Source organism: Microtus oregoni, unplaced genomic scaffold, assembly GCF_018167655.1.
Source record: "Microtus oregoni isolate MIOR12 unplaced genomic scaffold, Mior012 000005F_ref0000423, whole genome shotgun sequence".
Taxonomy (NCBI): Eukaryota; Metazoa; Chordata; class Mammalia; order Rodentia; family Cricetidae; genus Microtus; species Microtus oregoni.
In genome coordinates this window covers 47,019,101-47,039,645 of record NW_024543064.1, presented here as the reverse complement: position 1 = coordinate 47,039,645, position 20,545 = coordinate 47,019,101, and the positions used below count along the sequence as shown (strand labels likewise).

The following is a 20,545-nucleotide window of genomic DNA, read 5'->3' as shown; positions in this document are numbered from 1 at the left end:
ACTTGTGGGGATATAAGGGGCTAGGAACAGTGGTTCTCAACCTTCCTAATGCTCTGACCCTTTAATACAGTTCCTCATGTTGTGGTGACCCCCAACCATAAAATTATTTTTGTTGCTACTGCATAACTGTAATTTTGCTACCATTATGAATCATTATGCACACGTTTTGGAGATAAAGGTTTGCCAAAGGGGCTGTAACCCCATTGGTTGAGAACCGCTGGGCTAGAGAGATGACTCAGTGGTTAAAGGTGCCTCTTACTCTTCTCTTGCACAGGACCTGACTTGGCTTTTCAGCCCTCCCTGCCTGTACCTCCAGCTGTGGAGAGATCTGGTGCCCTCTTTTGGTCTCCACAGGCACTTTTGCTGATGTGCACATACCACCTCCCCCATAGGCCTGATTAAAAATAAAAGAAATCTTTAAAAAAAAAAATGAAACAAACAAATGAGATAAGGAATGCAGTGACAAACCTGAGAGCCACCAGCTGACCTGATTTGCTTTTAAGGAACAGTAAGGGTAAAGAATGAGAAAAGTGCAGAATACATTTCCATCAAAATGTAACCTGACAAGATTCTACAGTTACACTTCCATCTCCCAGTATCATTTATTCCCTGAGACAAAATGACAGACAGACAGACAGACACACACACACACACACACACACACACACACACACACACACGTCATGCCTAATGATACTGTGTTGCAAAAAGGAATCAACATAGAAATCTCATTCTCATCACCAGAATATGAATGCATTTTCAGCTGTGTGTGTGTGTGTGTGTGTGTGTGTGTGTGTGTGTGTGTGTGTGTGTTGAGTCATAGAGACTGATCTATAGTTTGGGACTTTACCACAGGACAGAAACATTTGTAGACATGCTGTACCAGAGTACTTGAGCCACTACTGTGTCTGTGCATCTAGACTCAGAGGCTCAAGTTAATACCAGTGCCCCTGGTGAGACCCCACCTGGTAATAAATCACGAAAGTTGAATTCCAGAGCAAGTTTTCATAGCACAGGCCAGTTCCCATCCTGGAAGCACCAGACCAGGAAATGTAGGTCAAATCAAGAGGTTTTTATTATCCTAAAAATAAGGCATACAGTTTGTAGTACAGTGCTACGTATGGGTTTGAAACTAAAAGAATAGCTTTGAATCCTGATTTTTTTTTCTACTTAATATCTGTTCTCTTGACAAATACTTTATACTCTCTGAGTCCTGATTTTATCATTTGTAAAATAGATTCTTCACAGCTCCTCTGTGGAAGAATTAGGGACCGTGTATGTAAATTGCTATCACATGGATACTGACCAATAACTATTGCTACTGTTCACGACAGATCGATAAGACAGGGTAGCACTGATAGTATTGAAGCTGGAACTACATGGAGCCCTCAAGTTTGAGAAATGGGCAAAGGAGTAGGAAAGTGTTGACTGAGGTTTCTGTCCCACCAGGTTCCACAGCCGTTTAGTCCCAAATAAACACACAGGGGCCTACATTATTTATAAACTGGTTGGCCTAGTAGCTCAGGCTTATTATTAACTCTTGTAACTTACAGTATCCCTTAATTCTTGTCTGTGTTAGCCTTGTGGCATGGTACCATTTTCAGTGAGGCAGTCACATCTTGCTTTCTCTGTCTGGTTTTCTCTTTTTCTAGGTAACGACTGCAGACTGACCGTTTCCTCTTCCCCAAATTCTCATCACCCCATCTCTACTTCCTACCTGGTCACCCCAACTATACTTCCTGCCTGGCTACTGGCCAATCAGCGTTTATTTAAAATACAAGTGGCAGGGTACAAAGCATTGTCCCACAGCAGAAAGTCTTCTGGAAACTCCTCCTCCCCAGCACTTCTTCCTGTCTTCTTGGGGTGGGGGTTGGGTGTGATCTGGATGTAGAAAATGGCAGATGCTAGTAGGTTCTGTAGGTGGGATAGCTGTGGGCAAGGAAGACAAATCTGTTTATTGGTTTCTGTTAGCGTTATAGCATGCTTCCGTTTAACTGATGCACTGACCTTAGAGCCTGCTGTAGGGCACATATGATACCTTGTGGTGATCTTATGGGTATGGTCATGTAAGAGTTGAGGTTTGAAAATGGTATTTTCTATGAGATCAGGAGAAGCTATACTCTTCATAGTAAACTTACTAATATTTGCTATGTCAGGGATCAGAAAATGACTACAAACTGAATACCTCAGAAGACAAATTTCTCTGATTTCCCATCTTCTTTTACTAGGCAGATAATAGAGATTAGAATTCACTTTTGCCTAAACAGGTCATAGAACTCATGCCCTTTCTTTAAAGCCAGATATATAACTGGAGATGGAAGTTTCTGTCCTGCATGGTTCCACAACCATTCAGTCCCAAATAAACACACAGAGGATTATATTAATTATAAACTAATTGACCTATTGCTCAGGCTTATTACTAACTAGCTCTTACAGCTTAAATTAACCAATAATTCTTACCTATGTTTAGTCACTTGGCTTGGTACCTTTTCTAAGTAAGGCATTCTCATCTTACTTCCTCAGCATCTGGCTGGTGACTGTGCCTCTGCCTTTCCTCTTCCCAGAATTCTCCTAGTCTGGTTGCCCCATATATTCTTCCTGCCTGGCTACTGGCCTATCGGGATTTTATTAAACCAATATGAGTGACAAAACTTTACAATGGACAGGAGCATTATCCCACAGCATAAAACCTTCATTCTCCTCCCTTTTGCTGTAAGAGTTGACCATTGGAAGTTCTTTCGTCTTCTTTGATTTTAGATCCTACGCTCACTAGCCCGGGAAGGGTCCCTGTGCTGTCTCTAGAAGGAGGAGTGCTGCACGGAGCACCCGGGAAGAATGTGAATAGACAGGTTTCCCTGCAGTCTTCCCTGTTAGATCAGATTCTGTTTGACTGATCATATTTCTATGTGGCTGTCAGTGCTTTGTCAAATGTAAACATAAGAATGCATAGCATGCACAGACTCCTTGATTCTTCAACCTGCAGGCTCCCTGTGTCATTTAAAACTACAATTAAATAAATTTGTTGTGATTTTTCTGTTGTAACCTGTGTTTTGGTATGGTGGCATTGGTCATCAAACTTCATGAATGTTAAAGGGATCACACCTTTTTTTTTTGCTCCCCCACAGTTAATAGAGCCAACCTTTGGTATATACCCCAGGCAAGACACTAGTAAATATGCAGATTGATATGAAATCAATGAATTGCTTTGAATACCCTCTTACATGTAAGGTATTACTATCAACTTCTGCCTCCTCTGAGCATAAGATCTACTGTGAGAAGAGAACAGTTGTGAGTGGCTAAATTAAGTGTTTCAGGGGTTGATCTCAGCTTTTCTGTTCCCTGGCCACTATCTGAGCCTTGGTTTTAGTGGCTATAAAATGGAGATAATAAAATCGAGTTCATTGCGTTTGAAACTTGAACTCAAGGAGGAAACCTTAAGATTCATCCTAAGTGCTCTAGTGGTAGGCAGGGAGACAGAGGTCCAGGTCTTGTAAGCGACAGTTAAGTAACAACATAGGAATGGCTGGTTGGGGTGAAATGCAGGTTTTGGCAGGTCTTCTTGTGAAAATGTGGAATGAATGGGTGAGCACAATGGCTTTGCAGTGTAATGTCTGGCAAAAGACAAGTCTGATTCCTCAGGTGATGCTCAAAGCCTCTGGCAAGGTGCTCAGTGAACTGAAAGTTGGTCGGCAGAAAGCAGCTGGAGATAAACACTCACTGTCTCAGAATTGTTCCGATTCCAAATGCGACCCAGGGGCCAATAACTAACTTTCTTTTCTTTTCTTTTCTTTTCTTTTCTTTTCTTTTTCCTTCCTTCCTTTCCCCTCCTCCTATTCTTTTTCCTTCTTCTTATCATTTTCCAGTATTTTCTTTCCAAGCCTTGGGCATTCACTCTACACTGTATCTCTGACGTCAGTTTCTCTCGAATCATGGGGTTAGATGCAGGCTGACATAGAAGTCTCTGGCAAACCCCTCTATGTGGCCATTCAGGGACAAACTGGATGGTTGAGGATGGGAGGAGAATGTATCCTAATTATTTAAAGTGGGAAAATATCCTAGCTCCCCACTAAAGTGGCTCAGCGGTTATAATGGAGGAATTAAAAACAGGTTCGACTGAGCAACTTCCTGAGTACTTTCCCAGGTGCCACAATGCCTCCTTGTCACCAGCTGTATCGTCCACGATGCTGGCAGATGCCTGACACTGCAGAGAGTACCAGATCCTATGTACACTGTTTATCCTATACACACTCACAGTGGCACAATGACTTCACTTGTAATGGTTACATTATGATTAACAGTATAAATTAGAAAAGGTTATATTGTAATATGTTTTGCAAATGTGTTTCTCAAAAAATGTGTTTGTGGTTTTTGTCTTTCTAACCTTATCTAAGGAGCTGTTCGGCACAGTTCCTATCCTTTATGAACCCCTTTCTGGAGAGGTTTTCGACTAGATGGTTTCTAAGATGAAGATTCCGGTGACGAAGGTTAAGAAAAAAGTGGCTCTGGGGGAATGAAAATTGGCCTTAATTACTTGCAAATTCGCATTGCAAAAATAATAGCTCTTTATTTAAGGATTCAGGAGAACTTCGGACCGAAAGAGTCTGTATGGTACTTATCGCTACAAATAAGCAAGAATGAAGGAGATAGACGGACACACTAGTTTATACAAAATGTTAAAGCATCTAGAATATCCTGAGGCAGCATCTGGATCCGAAGTCACCACTGTGAGGGAGGTTTGGTCCTCAGATTGAGGAGCAGGGCTGGGACGTCTCGTCTCAGGATTTCTAGAATCCCTGGAGTTAAAATTAAGAGGTTATTCTAATGTAGTGAAAGTGGGAGGGGTGCTGAGACTATGATCCGAGTTCTGTGCCGGGACTTGGCGACTACGTAAAGGAAGTTTGAGTGGCAGGAATTAGGACCAGTAGTGTCTGGACTCTGAGTGGAACAATCCAACGGAGGCGGGGTTCTGCAAGACGGAGCAGGATCGGCCTGATAGGAGCGGGGCTCTGCGAGCTGGGGGAGGAGTCGTAGGTCCGGGCGGGGCTTGAGAACTGGGGGCGGAGTCGTAGGTCCGGGCGGGGCTCGAGGACTGGGGGAGGAGTCGTAGGTCCGGGTGGGGCTCGAGAACTGGGGGCGGAGTCGTAGGTTCGGGCGGGGCTCTGAGAACTGGGGGAGGAGTCGTAGGTCCGGGCGGGGCTCTGAGAACTGAGGGCGGAGTCGTAGGTCCGGGCGGGGCTCTGAGAACTGGGGGTGGAGTTGTAGGCCCGGGCGGGGCTCTGAGAACTGGGGGTGGAGTTGTAGGTCCGGGCGGGGCTCTGAGAACTGGGGGTGGAGTTGTAGGCCCGGGCGGGGCTCGAGAACTGGGGGCGGAGTCGTAGGTCCGGGCGGGGCTCTGAGAGTGGGGGAGGAGCCGTAGGTCCGGGCGGGGCTCTGAGAGCTGGGGGAGGAGTCGTAGGTCTGGGCGGGGCTCGAGAACTGGGGGCGGAGTCGTACGTCCGGGCGGGGCTCTGAGAGTGGGGGAGGAGTCGTAGGTCTGGGCGGGGCTCTGTGAACTGGGGGAGGAGTCGTAGGTCCGGGCGGGGCTCTGAGAACTGGGGGAGGAGTCGTAGGTCCGGGCGGGGCTCTGAGAACTGGGGGAGGAGTCGTAGGTCCGGGCGGGGCTCTGAGAGCTGGGGGAGGAGTCGTAGGTCCGGGCGGGGCTCTTCGAACTGGGGGTGGAGTTGTAGGTCCGGGCGGGGCTCTGAGAACTGGGGGAGGAGTCGTAGGTCGGGGCGGGGCTCTGAAAACTGGGGGTGGAGTTGTAGGTCCGGGCGGGGCTCTTAGAACTGGGGGCGGAGTCGTAGGTCGGGGCGGGTATCTGAGAGCTGGGGGCGGAGTCGTAGGTCGGGGCGGGGCTCTGAAAGCTGGGGGTGGAGTTGTAGGTCCGGGCGGGGTCTGAGAACTGGGGGAGGAGTTATAGATGCGCGAAGTGTGGGGAGACGCCGCGGGAGGTTCTCCGTGGCCGGACCACCACAGGAGGTGCTGAGTGCTTGTAGGGCAGGATCCGGTGCAACTAGGCGTGAGGTTATGAGTGGCAGAATTCAAGCCCAGTAGGAATCAGGTTCTGCATGGTGGGGCGGGCTCTGTCCTCTGGGGGCGGGAATTTGCGAGCTGAGGGTGGAACCCCAAAAATCAGGGGGCAGGACCTATTTGGAGGGGTGGGCTTTAGACTCGTGGGCGTGGCTACGCGGCTGGGGGGGTGGGGTGGGAGCCTAAAGCAAGAGGAGGCGGGTGCTGTAGAAAGGGGCGGGGCCCGATTGTCTGGGGCGGGGATAATGTCATGGGGGGGACTCTGCGGGGCGGGGCGGGGCGGACTCGGGATTCGCACGCCAGCCCTTGCTAGTCTGGGTTGGGGCGGCTTTTGGAGGAAGCCGGAAGCAGCGACGGCCTCAGATCCAGAGACATGGCGGGCGTTAAAGGTACACCGCGACCCCCGGCTCGCGGCTGGTGGTTGGGGTCGCTTCGGCTCCGAGCTGTGCGGCGAGCAGCGTGCTGAGCGTGCAGGCTCTTGCAGACCCCGGCCTCCCGGGTGCGCTGCAGCGGTGTTTCGCCGACCCTATAAACGGTCGCGCCCACGCCCGCCAGACCCCTAGTGGGGTCTTGCCCTGTGGGATGTGCATTCCCCTGTCGCCTCCTAGGGTTGTCAGTTCCCCGCGGGTCACACCAGGGTCCCACAGCCTCACCTTCCTGCTCCTCCGCAGTTTCCTGTGGCTTACAGAGAAGCCTTTGTCTCCAGGCTGGGTGTTGGAAACTTGGGTCTGTTGTTTCTTACGATTTTCTAGATGGGCAGAATTAATTCCGGGCGTTTGGCAGTGAAAAGTAACCAGAAATACTCTATTCGTCGCAACCTTGGGGCTGTGATTAGGTGGGATTTTTAACAAGACTTTCGTACTTTCTTGAGTGTTTTCTTTAACTCGACTGTGAACAAACAAAGCAGAGGGTGTGCTGTTTTGTGTTTTGAATGGTGATTAAAGGGCGTGCCCAGATCACCATCCCGATGAATGAAGAGCAATGGGGATCCTGAGTGGGGACGTAGTTATTGAAAGGCTTCCTGCTATTTGGGTTTCTGATCATCTGCACGGAGTAGACTAACTCGTCTCTGTATTGGGCTTCCTTTCTTTGAAAAGTGTCCACTAAGACTTTCCCACTTACCAACATGTGCACAGATGAGCACAGTGTATACGCATGTGTGAGCTTTGGGTGCACTACGAATGTATCTTTGTGACAAGCTATCTTAGTAAACGTGGTTTACTTAGGCAGCGTCCACTATATAATATATCCATATGAAGGAAGTGCCGAAAACAGGAAAAATGGTGTCTCACCGCTATAGTGTTTGGTCATGGCCAGAAAGTACAAAACAGTAGCAGTTTGTGTGTGTGTGTGTGTGTGTTAGAGATCAAGTAGTGAAAAGGAACACAGGCTATGGAGTGGACACGAACTAAGCAAAGTAAAAAAAAAATTTGCAGGTAATTCAACTGTTATTGAAAGATTATATTTGAGACTTAGGATAAAAGATAAATGAGAATTTTTATTGAGTTGACAACTGCAGCTAATTCTATTGCTGGGTAAGTAGATGAGGTGTGCTCGGAGACAGTTGGGAGCATAGAGATAATATGTTGGGGTGAATCATGTCCCTCTAAAGATATGTTCAAGTTGTAACTCCCTGATGTCAAATAAGGGTGTGACCTTATTTGCAAACAACAGATGTTCCCAACCCAAGGTAGTACTGCCTTGCATGATGTCCTTCAGCTAAGAGAGAAATTTGTGTGCGAAGACACACAGGGAAAGCACCCCATAAGGATGGAAGCTGAGGGCTACAAGGTAGTGGTCCTCAACCTTTCTGATGCTACGACCCTTTAATACAGTTCCCCGTGTTGTGATGACCTTCAACCATAAAATTATTTCTGTTGCTACTTCATAAGTGTAATTTTGCTACTGTTATGAATTGTAATGTAAACATCTGCTTTCTGATGATCTTAGGTGACCCTGTGAAAGGGTCTTTTGGCCTTCCAAAGGGGTCACGGCCCACAGGTTGGGAACTACTGGCACTTTCTGCCATGCCTTATGACCTGAGTTTGATCCCTGGGACCCACATGGTGAACGGAGAGAACCAACTCTTACAAGTTGACCTCTGACCTCCACACGTGTGCATGCACAATGGCACACTCCCATAATTAGATAAACCTGAATAAATAATTTTTTAAAATTAAAACAAAAGCAATAATAGGAATTGGGGTGGTGTCGCTATAAGCCAAACAGTAGCATGGACTCCAGCAGTGCTGGGCATTAGTTAGGAAGGCAGCTTGTTCCCTCAGCCTTCAGAAGGAGAATGGCCCAGCCAACACTTTGGCTCCAGAACTAGGAGAATTATCAGTCACGCCGTTTGTGGTACTCCACTGTGAAGCTCCTCCATGGGGGAAGGTACTAGAAGAAGGAGTACTTCAGGGATGTATAGGGCTCTGTAAGGGGTGGGTTGAGACCGGAATATCTTCCAACTGGACAGCACAACATATGGCCAGGGCAGAGGTCATGAAAGAACACATCTTCTTTTCTTGTCCTCAGGAACTTGGAGGTGAAGTGGGGGAGGATTGACGCTGGAGAAGTTAGGGGTCAGATTATAGTGAACCTCTAGTGATAAGACAACTTGCAGCCTGTGACCAGAATGCAAAGGGTGACATGTGGGCACCTGATCATCTGGGTGGAGGATGATAGGAAGAGGTTCAGTTGGCAGCAATGGGAGAGCATAGGGACTGCCCTGACACAGTAGCAAAGCGTTCAAGAGAAGACGGTAGTGTTGACTGAGGGCTGGGTAAAGTGAGTTTTTTTAATTTGCTGGAGAACATGGCTGTGGTTTCAGCCCTCGAAGACTGGTCTTCAGGAGAAGAAGAAGCATGTGTTTGGAAGGGTGGAGATGGGGTAGGCGTGGGAGGTCATTTTACTTGTTGGATTTGAGGTCCTTGTTGGCTTTGGCTCTGTGGGCACAGTAGTCCAGATTAGAAGTGGAGTTCTTAGGATCAGCTTTGGTTATAGCTGGGCTCTATAACCTCGTTCTGAGAGCTTTGAGTTGACCTTAACTTTTCGACAGTCAAGTGTAAAGTGAAAAGGGATGGACTTGAGTTGTTGGTTAGCTCCAACGGAAATTAAGAAACTGTGGCAAGACGGCTCCACAGGTAAAGGTGCTTGCTGTGCAAGCTGAGTGATCTCAGTTCAATCCCAGCAACCCATGGGAAGGGGGAAGGAGAGAAGTGACTTCACGGGTTGTCTTCACGCGTTCTGTGGCACATATATCCCCCTCCACACGCACACATCATTCTTACACATGATTTAAAAGAGAGGGACTAGGCAGAGAATGCAGTTCCTGAACACACACACATGCACACACATACACGCAGGGCAGAAATACGGTTGTGCGCTTCGAGATGGTTTGGGAACAGAAAGAAGAAGTAGGTCTGTGGTTCACATGCTCTAGGTTCCCGGAAGAAAGAACATTGCAGGCCGTTTGTCACCGAGGAGCAGGACAAGGCTGCAAGGAAAAGGCCAGGCAACTTTTAAACTCACAGACATTTGTCCGTGAACAATACCATATTAATAGAAAAGGTAGAAACTAAGATAGAAATCCTTCCTCATCCCCTGACGTCTGTATTTATCCGGGTTTCCTGGAAAGCATAATGGTATCTTTCTACTGAACAGTCTCTCCAAATAAATCTTCATTAGTCAGTGACTAATTATATTAGGGATTTTAGGAAGGAAATTTGGATGATTCAGTGTCTTGTGCTTTTGATTTGTTATTTTATCAAATAGCATAACTATTTGATGAGTGGAGACTTGCCATAGCCAGCGTCAGCCGAGTCCCCTTTGTCAAGCAGTGTGTATGATGACTTAATTTAACGTAATTTAATTTCCATAAACCCAAATGAAGTAGGACCACCATTGCCATTTTGCAGGTAAGAAACTAGGCGCAGAGAGTTCCAGCTGCCTAAGGTCATACAACCGCTGGTTGCATAACTGATGTCTGAACGACTCATTTGGTATCTGAGAGTTAACCCGAGGGCAGTCAAGTAGAAAAATGGAAAGGTCTGGATGCTTTGATGTGAGTTTCCAGTGCTTGTGGGGATTTCTGTAATGGCCATTAGCTGGGGATGGTCTCCTGAAGCTGTATTGTGAGCTTCCCACGGGTGGTGACAAGCTTGACTGTCCTCCACTGGCAAATGTAGAGAGAACCCATGCAGCAGGCGGGAAGTAGGGGCAGGTTGCTGGACTAGCCAGAGACCTTTCACCTTTGGTTTTAAAGGGGTGGACGCAGGCAGTTGTTGTTCTCACTTTGGGCTATTGCAACAAAGCACCCACAAACTGGGTAGTTTAAATGGCTTCATCCTGAGTACTGAGGAACAGGAAGTCCAAGATCCGGGAGCAGACAGAGTCAAACAGGGAACTGTAGTTTCTTCCTCTTGTGACAAGGATAATGATCCTGTCAACTCTACCGTCATGTTCTCATCTAAATACAGTGACTTTCTCAATGTATGGCTGTGCATGCCTGTTATCCCAGCTCCCAAGCTGTGGAGGCAGGAGGATCTCCTGTCGGAAGCCAGCTTGGACGGCATTGTTTTAAAGGAAGCAAACCCAAAGGCTTCACTTCTTAAAACCATCTCGCCAGGAGTTACGATTTCAAATATGTGAATTTAGAAGGTACACAGACCTTCAGTCACATGGTAGTACGCATTGGATAGTCAGATGTAACATCAATTAATGACGTAAGCACATTGCTACATTTCTAAAATTTGCTTGAAAGCTCTCCTTAAATTTCATTTTAAAAAATGTCTGTGGGTGTGCACATATCCTAGCACACCTGTGGGGAGAGAAAGAGTTGGTTTTCTTCCAGAGTGTGGGTCCTGGAGATTGAACTCAGGTTGTCGGGCTTGGCTGCAGTCGCCTTTATCTCTTGAGCCATCCTGTCAGCCCCCTGTGTTTCCTTTGAAGAGAAAATGTGTTACAGAGATATATTCAGATACCACAAACTCAGCCTTTTTAAAGGTAAAGTTCTATTGACTTTATCGTACTCACAAGGTTGTGCTGCTGCACCACCGCCATCTCTTCCCGTGACATTTGCCATCTTTGAAACAAAACGCTGTACCTATTAGTGGCTTCTGGACCTATTGCCTGTAACTAACCACGGTAGACCCTTTAACCTTTCCCTGTGTTTTCCACAGCTCTCGTGGCACTGTCCTTCAGCGGGGCTATTGGACTGACTTTTCTTATGCTGGGATGTGCCTTGGAGGACTATGGGTAAGTGGTTTGGAAAAGGAATTTCTCTCTCTCTCTCTCTCTCTCTCTCTCTCTCTCTCTCTCTCTCGTGTGTGTGTGTGTGTGTGTGTGTGTGTGTGTGTGTAGTTATTTGTGGAGGTGATATGTCTTCAAGTCCCTACAGTGTTTTTTTTTTTTTTTTTTTGAGACAGGGTCTAGGGTCTCTAAGTGAACCTGGAACTTTCTCGTTTGGCTAGACTGGCCAGCAAGCTATGCAGATCCTCCTGTCTCCACACCACCATCCCCCCCTTGGGGGCTGGGTTTACTGGTGCACACCACTGCATCGGGCTTTTTACATAAATACTAGGGCTTGAACTCCCATCTTTGTGTTTGCAGAGCAAGCACTTTGCCTACTGAGCTGTTTCCCCAGCTCTCGAAGAGTCTTCTCTTTGTGTCTCTGTTACTGTTCCTATCAGAGTCTGATCAGTGTGGCCCCTGCTGCAATGCGCAAATTGGTGAGGTCCAGATTAGGAATGCAGCGCCTTCAGGCACCAGTGTAGTTATGTGGAGAAAAGCTCTTTTTTTTTTAAAAAAAAAAAACGGATGTATTCATTTAATAAACAGCTGTTTAGCTCTGAGCCTGGAGCATGGGGATGTGAGAATGAGTTCTGCCCTCAGGAGCTTGCAGGTGAAGTGTGTGTGTGTGTGGGGGGGGGGGAGACAATTAATTGTGGAAACAAGAGTGTAGAGACAGTGGGAGCAGAGGACAGACCTGCACGGTTCTCCTGAGTGGAGAGCCAGAGTTTCTCTGCACCCCAGGCACAGGGAACAGTCAGTAAGTAGCCTTTATCCTACAGTCCACTCAGGGAGGATTAATCCAGCATGTAGAGCCACCTTGTATGCCCCATGGAGGAGGTTAGAGCTGGGAAAGCCTTCCTTGAGGCTAGGACTGTGCTGAGACCTGTAGTCCAGGAGCCTAAGGGAGCTGGAGCAAAACTGGGGCCCAGGGAGTAGAAATGGAAGGAGTGGACTGTGGAGGTGGCAGGAGTCTTTATTCACTGATGTCGGGGCTCAAGCAAGTTCCTGCCAGCTCGAATGAGTGGTGAGTGGCTTGGATGCCTTGACCTATAAATGTGCTGCTGAGACCAGCTGGGACCAGTTTTTGTGACCTCTGCCTTAAGTTTTCTGTTGCTGGGATAAAACACCATGACCAAAAGCATCTTAGGGAGGAAGGGTTTATTTCAGTCTATAGTTGTAGTTCCTCAGGAAGGGAAGTCAGGGGCGACAGGTCACGAGTATGCAGGTTGCTGACTTGCTCCTCATGGCTGGCTTTCTTATATCTCCAGGACCACTTGTTCAGGGTGGCACCACAGGGTGGCACCACACACAGTGGACTGCGCCTTCCTCATCAGTCGTAAATCGTGAAAATGCCCCACAGGCAAGACTATAGGCCAGTCTCATGGAGGTGTTTTCGCAAGTGGGGTTCTCTCTTCTCAAGTGACTCTAGCTTGTGTCAAGTTGGCAAAAACAAAACAAAACAAAAAACTCACCAGGAAAACATTACTGATTCAAATCTGCCATGGAGTTAGAAGTGATCACACACATTATTGAAACATGATGTAAGCAGAAACACTTGTTCGGAGTTTTCACGGCTATCACTGTATTCTTGTAGAGGGGTAATGGCGTTCCCTTTCCTGCCTGGGAAGCCAAAGCCCAGCATAGTGAAAGCCTTGCTGGTTGCACAGTGGTCAATGGGCAATGTGGCACTCTGCTCTGCCTCTCAGCCCTGGCACTGTCTGTCCTTCCATGACTGAGTCCCGGTGTTTGGATTCTCTGTAATGTGGCATGTCTCCATGGGATGAGAGCAGCACTCATCACTGCTGCCACAAAGAGACTCGTCTGTGACAGTAACTTGGGATTTTCATCTGCATGAGAAGTTGGCACACTGGCCCGTATAGCCGCTGCCCACTTCTGTGGGTAAGGCCTTGTTGGGACCACCGTCACCGCTTTTGCTCCACAGTGGCAGAGTGTAGAGGTGACAGAGACCTGCGATTGCCTGGCCACACATGTTTTCTATTTGGTCTTTTACAGAAAAGGGTTTGCTGGTTTGGGGGCTTTCTGTTTAGTGAATCATGTTATGTTCATGCTAAATTTTACATATGAAAAGGCTGCTTCCACATGAGATGTTCCCTTGCCAGAGGATTGCTCTGCTGGGAACAGTCTCTTAGATTGTGCCTCTGAAAACTGTCACAGCGTTCCTGGGAGAGTGCAGGTGGCACTTAGGTCCCTGCTCTGTGACTTGCTCCTCGCTCTCTTGGTCCTGCTGTTACCTAGCAGTCCTTTCCAGTGATTTCTGGGATATGTTCTAATAACCTCTGAAGTCTCAAATGAGGAGCCTGCATTCTTGTTTCCATCCTTGAGTCTGCCTGCTGAAGGACACTCCCTTCTTGCTTCCTGGTTATCACTCCGACTTCCTACATGTGTGACTTCACCCCGGGGGTGCTTGCTGTGTGGGTGGATCTGTATGATTGCCGGTTGGCGACGGTGTGTGTTATTGTGCCATGTGTTTATGATAATGACTGGCTGGTGTGTTGTTCTTTAATGGGTATCTAACCAAAGGCGACAAGGTTGATAGATTATTTTGGAAGTATTTACAGGGAAAACAATGGGAAATTCAGTGGCTATGGCTATTCTTAATGGGTGGTTTTGCTCCTTTGCATGGGATTACACTTGTAATCTACTGTAATAGAAGGTAGGGCTGTGAACAAATGTGCATTTTTGTTCCTTCATTACTGAAGTCTTTTGTTTTTTCCCCTATTTAACAAGTAGAGATTGACTAAGACAAATCACATCTCTGTTCTAATGAGCTCAAAGATACCAAGTGGTGCTGTGCAGAAAGCTAGGAAGGGCGTTGTAGGCAAGGATCACTGGGGTCACCTCCAGGAAGCGAGCTCCCAGCTTAGACTGCACTGTGGTGAGAAGAGCCCATGGCAGGCAAGCATGAGACCTGAGTGTGCTAGGAGCAGGGAGGAGGCTGCGGTGGCTGCAGGCTAAGAGAGTGAGGGTGGGCTGGTCCAGAATGAATAGAAGAAATGGAAAGCAATGGATATGAAGTGCGATTTGTGTTTCATTTTAAATCATTGGATGCCTTCGTGCCTGTATGCCCTCAAAAGATCTTCCTGAAACTAGTATGTGTAAACCACTGGACTGTGTTCTGTAGGGAAAGTGGAGGTGGCTTTTTAATATCCTGTCCTTGGAGTTGCTGGTCATGGCCAGCTGTACAGCTCAGTGATAGAGTTCTTGCCGAGCTTGTCCAGAGTCTTGGGCTCAGTCCCCTGTACTGCAAAAAACTATAGATTTATAATATAATACCCTATAGTTGTTTCTTAACATAATATAAGCTACATATGTATTAGTGAATAAATAACATTTTTTCTAACTATTTCTATGCCTGGTAGAAATATTTTCATGTTATAATATTCATAGTTGATTAATGTTTTTGCTTAGATATATAAAATGATATTAAAAATGCTATGAGTTAAGATGTAACATTTCTTGGGTTTTGTCTTGGTCCCACTGGTGACAGCGTTTACTGGCCTCTGTTCGTCTTGATTTTCTACGTCATCTCGCCCATCCCCTACTTCATTGCCAAGCGGGTCACATATGACTCCGATGCGACCAGCAGTGCCTGTCGGGAGCTGGCGTATTTCTTCACGACTGGGATTGTTGTTTCTGCTTTTGGATTTCCTGTTATTCTTGCTCGCGTGTCTGTGGTGAGTTCTGTTTTCTATTGTTTTACTCGGCAGTCAGGGTTTGTTTCGAAGGCCTGTGTCTGAGACCTCAAGTTCATTACCATTACTTCGACTCTCCGTGAAGCCAGATGTAGTTGGAGTTTATCTCTCCTACTTGAGATTCATCAGTGTCTTGATCGAATTTTCAAAATGCTTTCTTTGTTTCTCTCACTACGTTTAGTCAAATCATGTGATTTCTTGCTTTTTCCACATTAAGCCATTCTTTTCAATCATTCTTAGATTCCTGCCTCTTATACCGCAGGGCGATCCATAGAGACAATAGAAACACTGCTGAGGCAATCAGAAAGTGAAGGTCATATCAAATTGGAACCAGGAACTTATTCTCAGTACTCTGGGACATACTGAGGAGTCTCTAGTGACTGACATCACCACAATCAATGTAGGCTTTTTTTTTTATTCTTTTGGCATGTAAAACAAACACTGTGGGTATAATTTATTCAGTTTCTTGATGTTCTCCCGTTCTCCTATTCTTTGTTTTTATTCTGCCAACTACATTGGCTATCAAACAGTACAGATATATACAAATCTTGTTTATGCATTCAGCACTAAATACCATTTATGAAATGCCAGGATTAAGACGTCCAAACTGCCGACTCTCATAGAGCACAACCGTGTCCTGATGAGGACGTATGCTAAAGGACACCACAGATAGGGAGGGAAACTGATAATACTGTAGGAGTACCAGGAAGAGAGAAATGCCAGTCGCTGCTTGATTTGGGCCTCTAGAGCCAAATAGGGTTTTGGTTAAAGTAGAGAAGGCTGTCGGGGCGGCCCCCAAGTGTGAAAATGCAGCGTGTGGAATAAAGAACAGTGCTATGATGGAGCAGAGAGGAAGCCCTGAGAGTAAGGCCTGAAATGTCACCGAGGCCACTGAGCCAGAGCCCCTAATGCTGCCTCAGCCTGAACTGACTCGAGCCATGCGGCCTCTGAAGCTCTGAACACAAGTTGGCCGCGCTCTCACTCTGCAGCCAAAGGATTCCTGTTTGCGCTTTCAGCGCCGTGGTTGGGAAGAAACTTTCATCCATGTTTCTGTCGGTTAATTGGAAGCCAAAAGAAAAAAAAAATGCCCACTAGAGGGTACTCTCGTCCCCTGCTGTGCTCTGTCCAACCCACGTGCCCAGCTAGAATGCTTTCGTATGCATGCAGATCATTGTGTAAAGTGCCCTTGCCCAGGAAAGCAGCAAACATGCGGGACTTTCCGGTTCCCGTTCTCTGTGAAAGGGGCTGAGGCATGCAGAGCGTTCGCACCTGATGTTGGAGTCCATCATCAGCCATCTTGCTTACATGTGCTTTGCTTGAGGCAGTTATTGTCAGCTAAAACCAAGCAAGCAGAGACCTTTCTACAGGGACAGTGTTAAGGAGGATACTAGACTTAATTAAAACGCATCATGGACTCAATTAACTAATGTCTGAGAAGTTCCCTGTGGCGTTTCTGTGGGGGTGTCTGGTGCAGAGAATGAGAGACTTACGGAGCCTCTGAAGACAACTTACCCTTTCTCTTGCATTTCAGATCAAGTGGGGAGCCTGTGGCCTTGTGCTGGCTGGCAATGCTGTCATTTTCCTCACAATTCAAGGCTTTTTCCTCGTCTTTGGAAGAGGAGATGATTTCAGTTGGGAACAGTGGTAGCACTTTATTCTGATGGAAAGCATTGAGTCTCTTAGTATTTGTACTGTATATATACGTGTACACATGTGGTGTTTTCTTACGGATTTTAATACGCTGAGTTTTTTATACCTTTATGTCGTGATCATCCGAGGGAAGATGCTGTAAACGAAAGATGAGGTTTATTTGTAGCAAACAGATCACTCTACCGACTCCGATTTTTCTTGGGATGTGCTGGGGCAGATGTGTTAAAGCCCAGGGGAACTGGCATTCTCGTATACACTGTAGGCTCACCCACACAGAGCATCAACATCTGCCAGGAGCTTATTGGGGATGAGGGATCTGAAGCCCCAGTTAGACCAGGTGCATGTGATGGGACTCCACCTGGTCACGTGCATGTTGTCCCAGAGGAGTAAGCATCATATCCAGCTCCCCGTCTTCTCCTTGACACAGCCATGTAATCTCTGGGGGTTTCATGCTCATTTGCAAAAAAAAAAAAAAAATCTGCCTCTTGTTAAAAACAAGTTCAGACTGTTGGTGTTTCGAAAATGTCTAAACCTGTAATATCTGTGATGTTCCTTAAATTTTGGGGGACCTGGGTAGGGTGTGGTGGCGTGCATGTCTCTAATCCCAGCACTCAGGAGGCAGAAGCAGGCGGATCTTTGTGAATTTGAGGTCAGCCTGGGCTACAAAGTGAATTCCAGGACAGCCAAGGTTACACAGAGAAACCCTGTCTCAAAAAACAAAAGACAAAAAATAAAAACAAAACCAAAAGCAAGCAACAACAAAACATTGGGGGAACCTCTTTTTAGGAGGGAACAATTAAGTCCTCACATCATTTAAAGGTCAATAGCTGTTTGCACAGAATAAGTTACAAAATAACCCAAAGCCCCTCTGGGATGCAGGGAGGGAAGCTGGACTGGAACCCGTTCCTGCTTTAAGTGGAGGAGAACACAGACAATTCTTTGAAATTTTCTTTTAAACTTTGTACTTCCCTGTCCCTTTCAGGTGTCTCCTGTCCCCGCCCCCTTCACCATTCCCATTTGTGCTTGCTGGCTCTGGCCTCTCCTGGAGGTGTGTGAGAGTCAGGAGCAAGCAGAGGGTGAGGGCTTCTTTGGGTTTATGTTGGTACCCTTTTTGTCCTTTGTGTCGAACTTGACGTGCCTCCACAGGAAACATGGGGATCCATCTCAAGTTGGATCTTATAAACCATTTTTCTAGCCCATCCTTTTTTATCTGCTACTTATCGGGAGAAGGAAGCAAAAACAGCCACCTCCTGAGGACGCCGACAGCAGTCAGCGGAGCTGCAGCATTAGTGTTGGTAGCTGGCGAGTGTCCAGAGCACTGGACCCTTGTGGCTTGTGGTCTGAGGACTCAACACACCGTCTCCAGGTGGTGCGACATTGCGGCCAGCGGACGGACAGACAGCGGACAGCGTGCAATGTTACCTTTTGGCCTTGTGCATGATATTATGTTTTCAACATTTTGTGCACTTATAGAATTGTTATCATTTCTAGTATTGACATTAGAAAAATTATTTAGATACTTGATCATTTTAACCAGCATTTTTAATCATAACACATGCTATTGTAATAAATTGGACTTTCAACACTGACGGAGAGTTGAATTTCTTGTCTTTCATCTCTGGTTACCTTGCTTAAAAGATGAGTGAGGATTTCTTGACGTTTTGAAACGGGCACTTGTGAACAGTGATGCTCTTAGAATAGTTGCCGTGATTTCTGTGATGCTGCCTTCAGTGTCCAGTTGGCTGCAGTAACTGTTCTTTCCCTCAGCTGGCAGGCAATAGCCATCAACTGATCCTTTTTTTTCAGAAGGGTCCTGGTTGTTTATACACATCTCAAGTAACCAGGATGGCTTTAATGTAGAAGCTTAAAACATTACTTTTTTTTCCTCCCCTTTCTCTTTTTAAGATGGGGTCTTACTCAGTAGCCCATGCGGCTCTCAAGCTCATTGATACCTCTGCCTCACCCTCCCGAGTGAGTGTTGTGATGACAAGCATGGACATCACACCTGGCTTAAGAGTTGTCTCTGGATTTGATTCCCAGAATGATGAAAGTACCTGTGAAAGAGTATTTGAGAGGCTGGAGAGATGGCTCAGTGGTTAAGAGTGCTTGGTGGTCTTGTAGAGGACCTTGGTTCAGTTCCCAGTGCCTACACCAACTGACTTACAACAGTAATTCCAGAGGACCCAGTGCCTTGTGGCTCTGTGGGCACCTGTACGCGCGCGCGCGCACACACACACACACACACACACACACACACACACACACGAGTCATACACATGTGCACACATGCACAGGCATACACATACACAGAAGCATACATAATACACAGAGGCATGCACACACATAGGCATACACACGTGCACACACATACAAACAGGCATACATATACACACAGGCATATGCACATATACATTAAATAAATCTTTTGTTGTTGGTTTTTTTTTTTTTTGAGACAGAGTTTCTCTGTAGTTTTGGAGCCTGTCCTGGAACTAACAGGCTGACCTCGAGCTCACAGAGATCTGCCTGCCTCTGCCTCCTGAATGCTGGGATTAAAGGCATGCACCACCAACACCCAGCCATTAAATAAATCTTTAAGAAATTATTTAAAGTCACAGATTATTAGATTTTCTGTGTCTGAAAGGAGAAACATTTACTTCATAGCGCCAATTAGCATAAGCAATAAATGTTAGTCATATAGAAATATTTAGTACAGGTTTTTTTCTGGGTCACAGTGTTGGATTTTTTTTTTTCCTTCTGAGAAGTACCCATCCTTCTACTGTATTTAAAATATTGATTACATCCTAAAATTGAGAATACACTTCAAAGACTTGCTGAAAGGTAGGAATTCTCCTGACAGGACTAACACATTCCAGCAATTAACTTGCAGGAGCATGGGAAACTCCATCCACAGCTGTGCTATTATGAATGGGCGGAGGCAGGTAAACTGTGTTGGCCCCTACCTGAGTTGAGCCGGAGTCCCGTTTCAAAGGTGTGACGTTTTAGAGGAAGGGCAGTGCGAACTCCTACCACTTTTCTTCAGAACAAGGCCGTTCTTCCTCAGTTTTGACTCCCTAACTCCGGGTACCCTTGCTGTCCAAGCACCTTCCAGCGAGTTTGACCTACCTCCTCTTCCAACCAGGACTCTTTCTGTATCAACTTCTTACACACACACACACACACACACACACACACACACACACACACACTCTCTCTCTCTCTCTGCCATGTTCCACTAATCAGCTTCAGCTGATAGTCCGCTACTGTTGAAAGTCGTCTGGTGCAGTTTCTTCGCAGAAGGAATGGATGCTATTGTCCTCCCGCTTCTGAAACTGGTGTCAGTACCAACTGTACCCCACGAGCTGCCGCCACATGCTTGTGAAAATGCCCCCGACCTCCTGACCCCTGCTCAGTCACAGGAAAACGGACACGCAGTCCAGCCATGTGGAGAAGCATGGTAGTGTTTGGGACGGGGCAACCCTTCCCCTCTTCAGGCCCAGGTTCTCAGGTGTTTTCACATCCACGGGGGCTTATCTGACCCCACTCAAGAAACCTGTGTGTGTTTCTTCGAAATCTCCCGAAATCTACCTCTTAGTTATCTCCTTGCTGAGGACTTCTTTAGAAGCTAAACTGTTTTGTTTTGTTATGTTATACTCTATAAAGAAGTGCTCAGATGACGTCACAAAAATGTACTTTCTCATAGTTTACTAAATTAAACTTTGTATCGTAATAGAACCAAAATGTTTATGATAGCAGCGTTTTTCGGGCATAGTCAATTAGTGCCTGGACACATTATCCTGTGGATGAATGTAACCTGTGTATTTCTG

General features: G+C 46.5%; 1 protein-coding gene across 3 annotated transcripts; it reads left to right on the top strand.

The window, feature by feature from the left end:
* Positions 1–5,994: 5,994 nt before the first annotated feature.
* Leprot lies at positions 5,995–18,310 on the top strand. 3 transcript variants are annotated; one of them, XM_041653201.1, is made up of 4 exons: positions 5,995–6,018; positions 11,247–11,322; positions 14,867–15,053; positions 16,603–18,310. In XM_041653201.1, the coding sequence occupies exons 2-4, from the start codon at positions 11,294–11,296 to the stop codon at positions 16,717–16,719; spliced, it is 333 nt and encodes a 110-aa protein (XP_041509135.1). In that variant the 5' UTR covers positions 5,995–6,018; positions 11,247–11,293; the 3' UTR covers positions 16,720–18,310. The 3 variants fall into 3 exon arrangements, with proteins under 3 accessions (XP_041509135.1, XP_041509136.1, XP_041509134.1); XM_041653202.1 differs by lacking the exon at positions 5,995–6,018 and adding an exon at positions 6,081–6,100; XM_041653200.1 differs by lacking the exon at positions 5,995–6,018 and adding an exon at positions 6,348–6,458.
* Positions 18,311–20,545: the final 2,235 nt, after the last annotated feature.

Bases quoted from the DNA above. Each gene is read 5' to 3' on its own strand.
- Leprot (XM_041653200.1), top strand. The intron at 11,323-14,866 runs GTAAGTGGTTTG...CACTGGTGACAG, and splicing joins TGTGCCTTGGAGGACTATGG to CGTTTACTGGCCTCTGTTCG. The intron at 15,054-16,602 runs GTGAGTTCTGTT...CTTGCATTTCAG, and splicing joins TTCTTGCTCGCGTGTCTGTG to ATCAAGTGGGGAGCCTGTGG.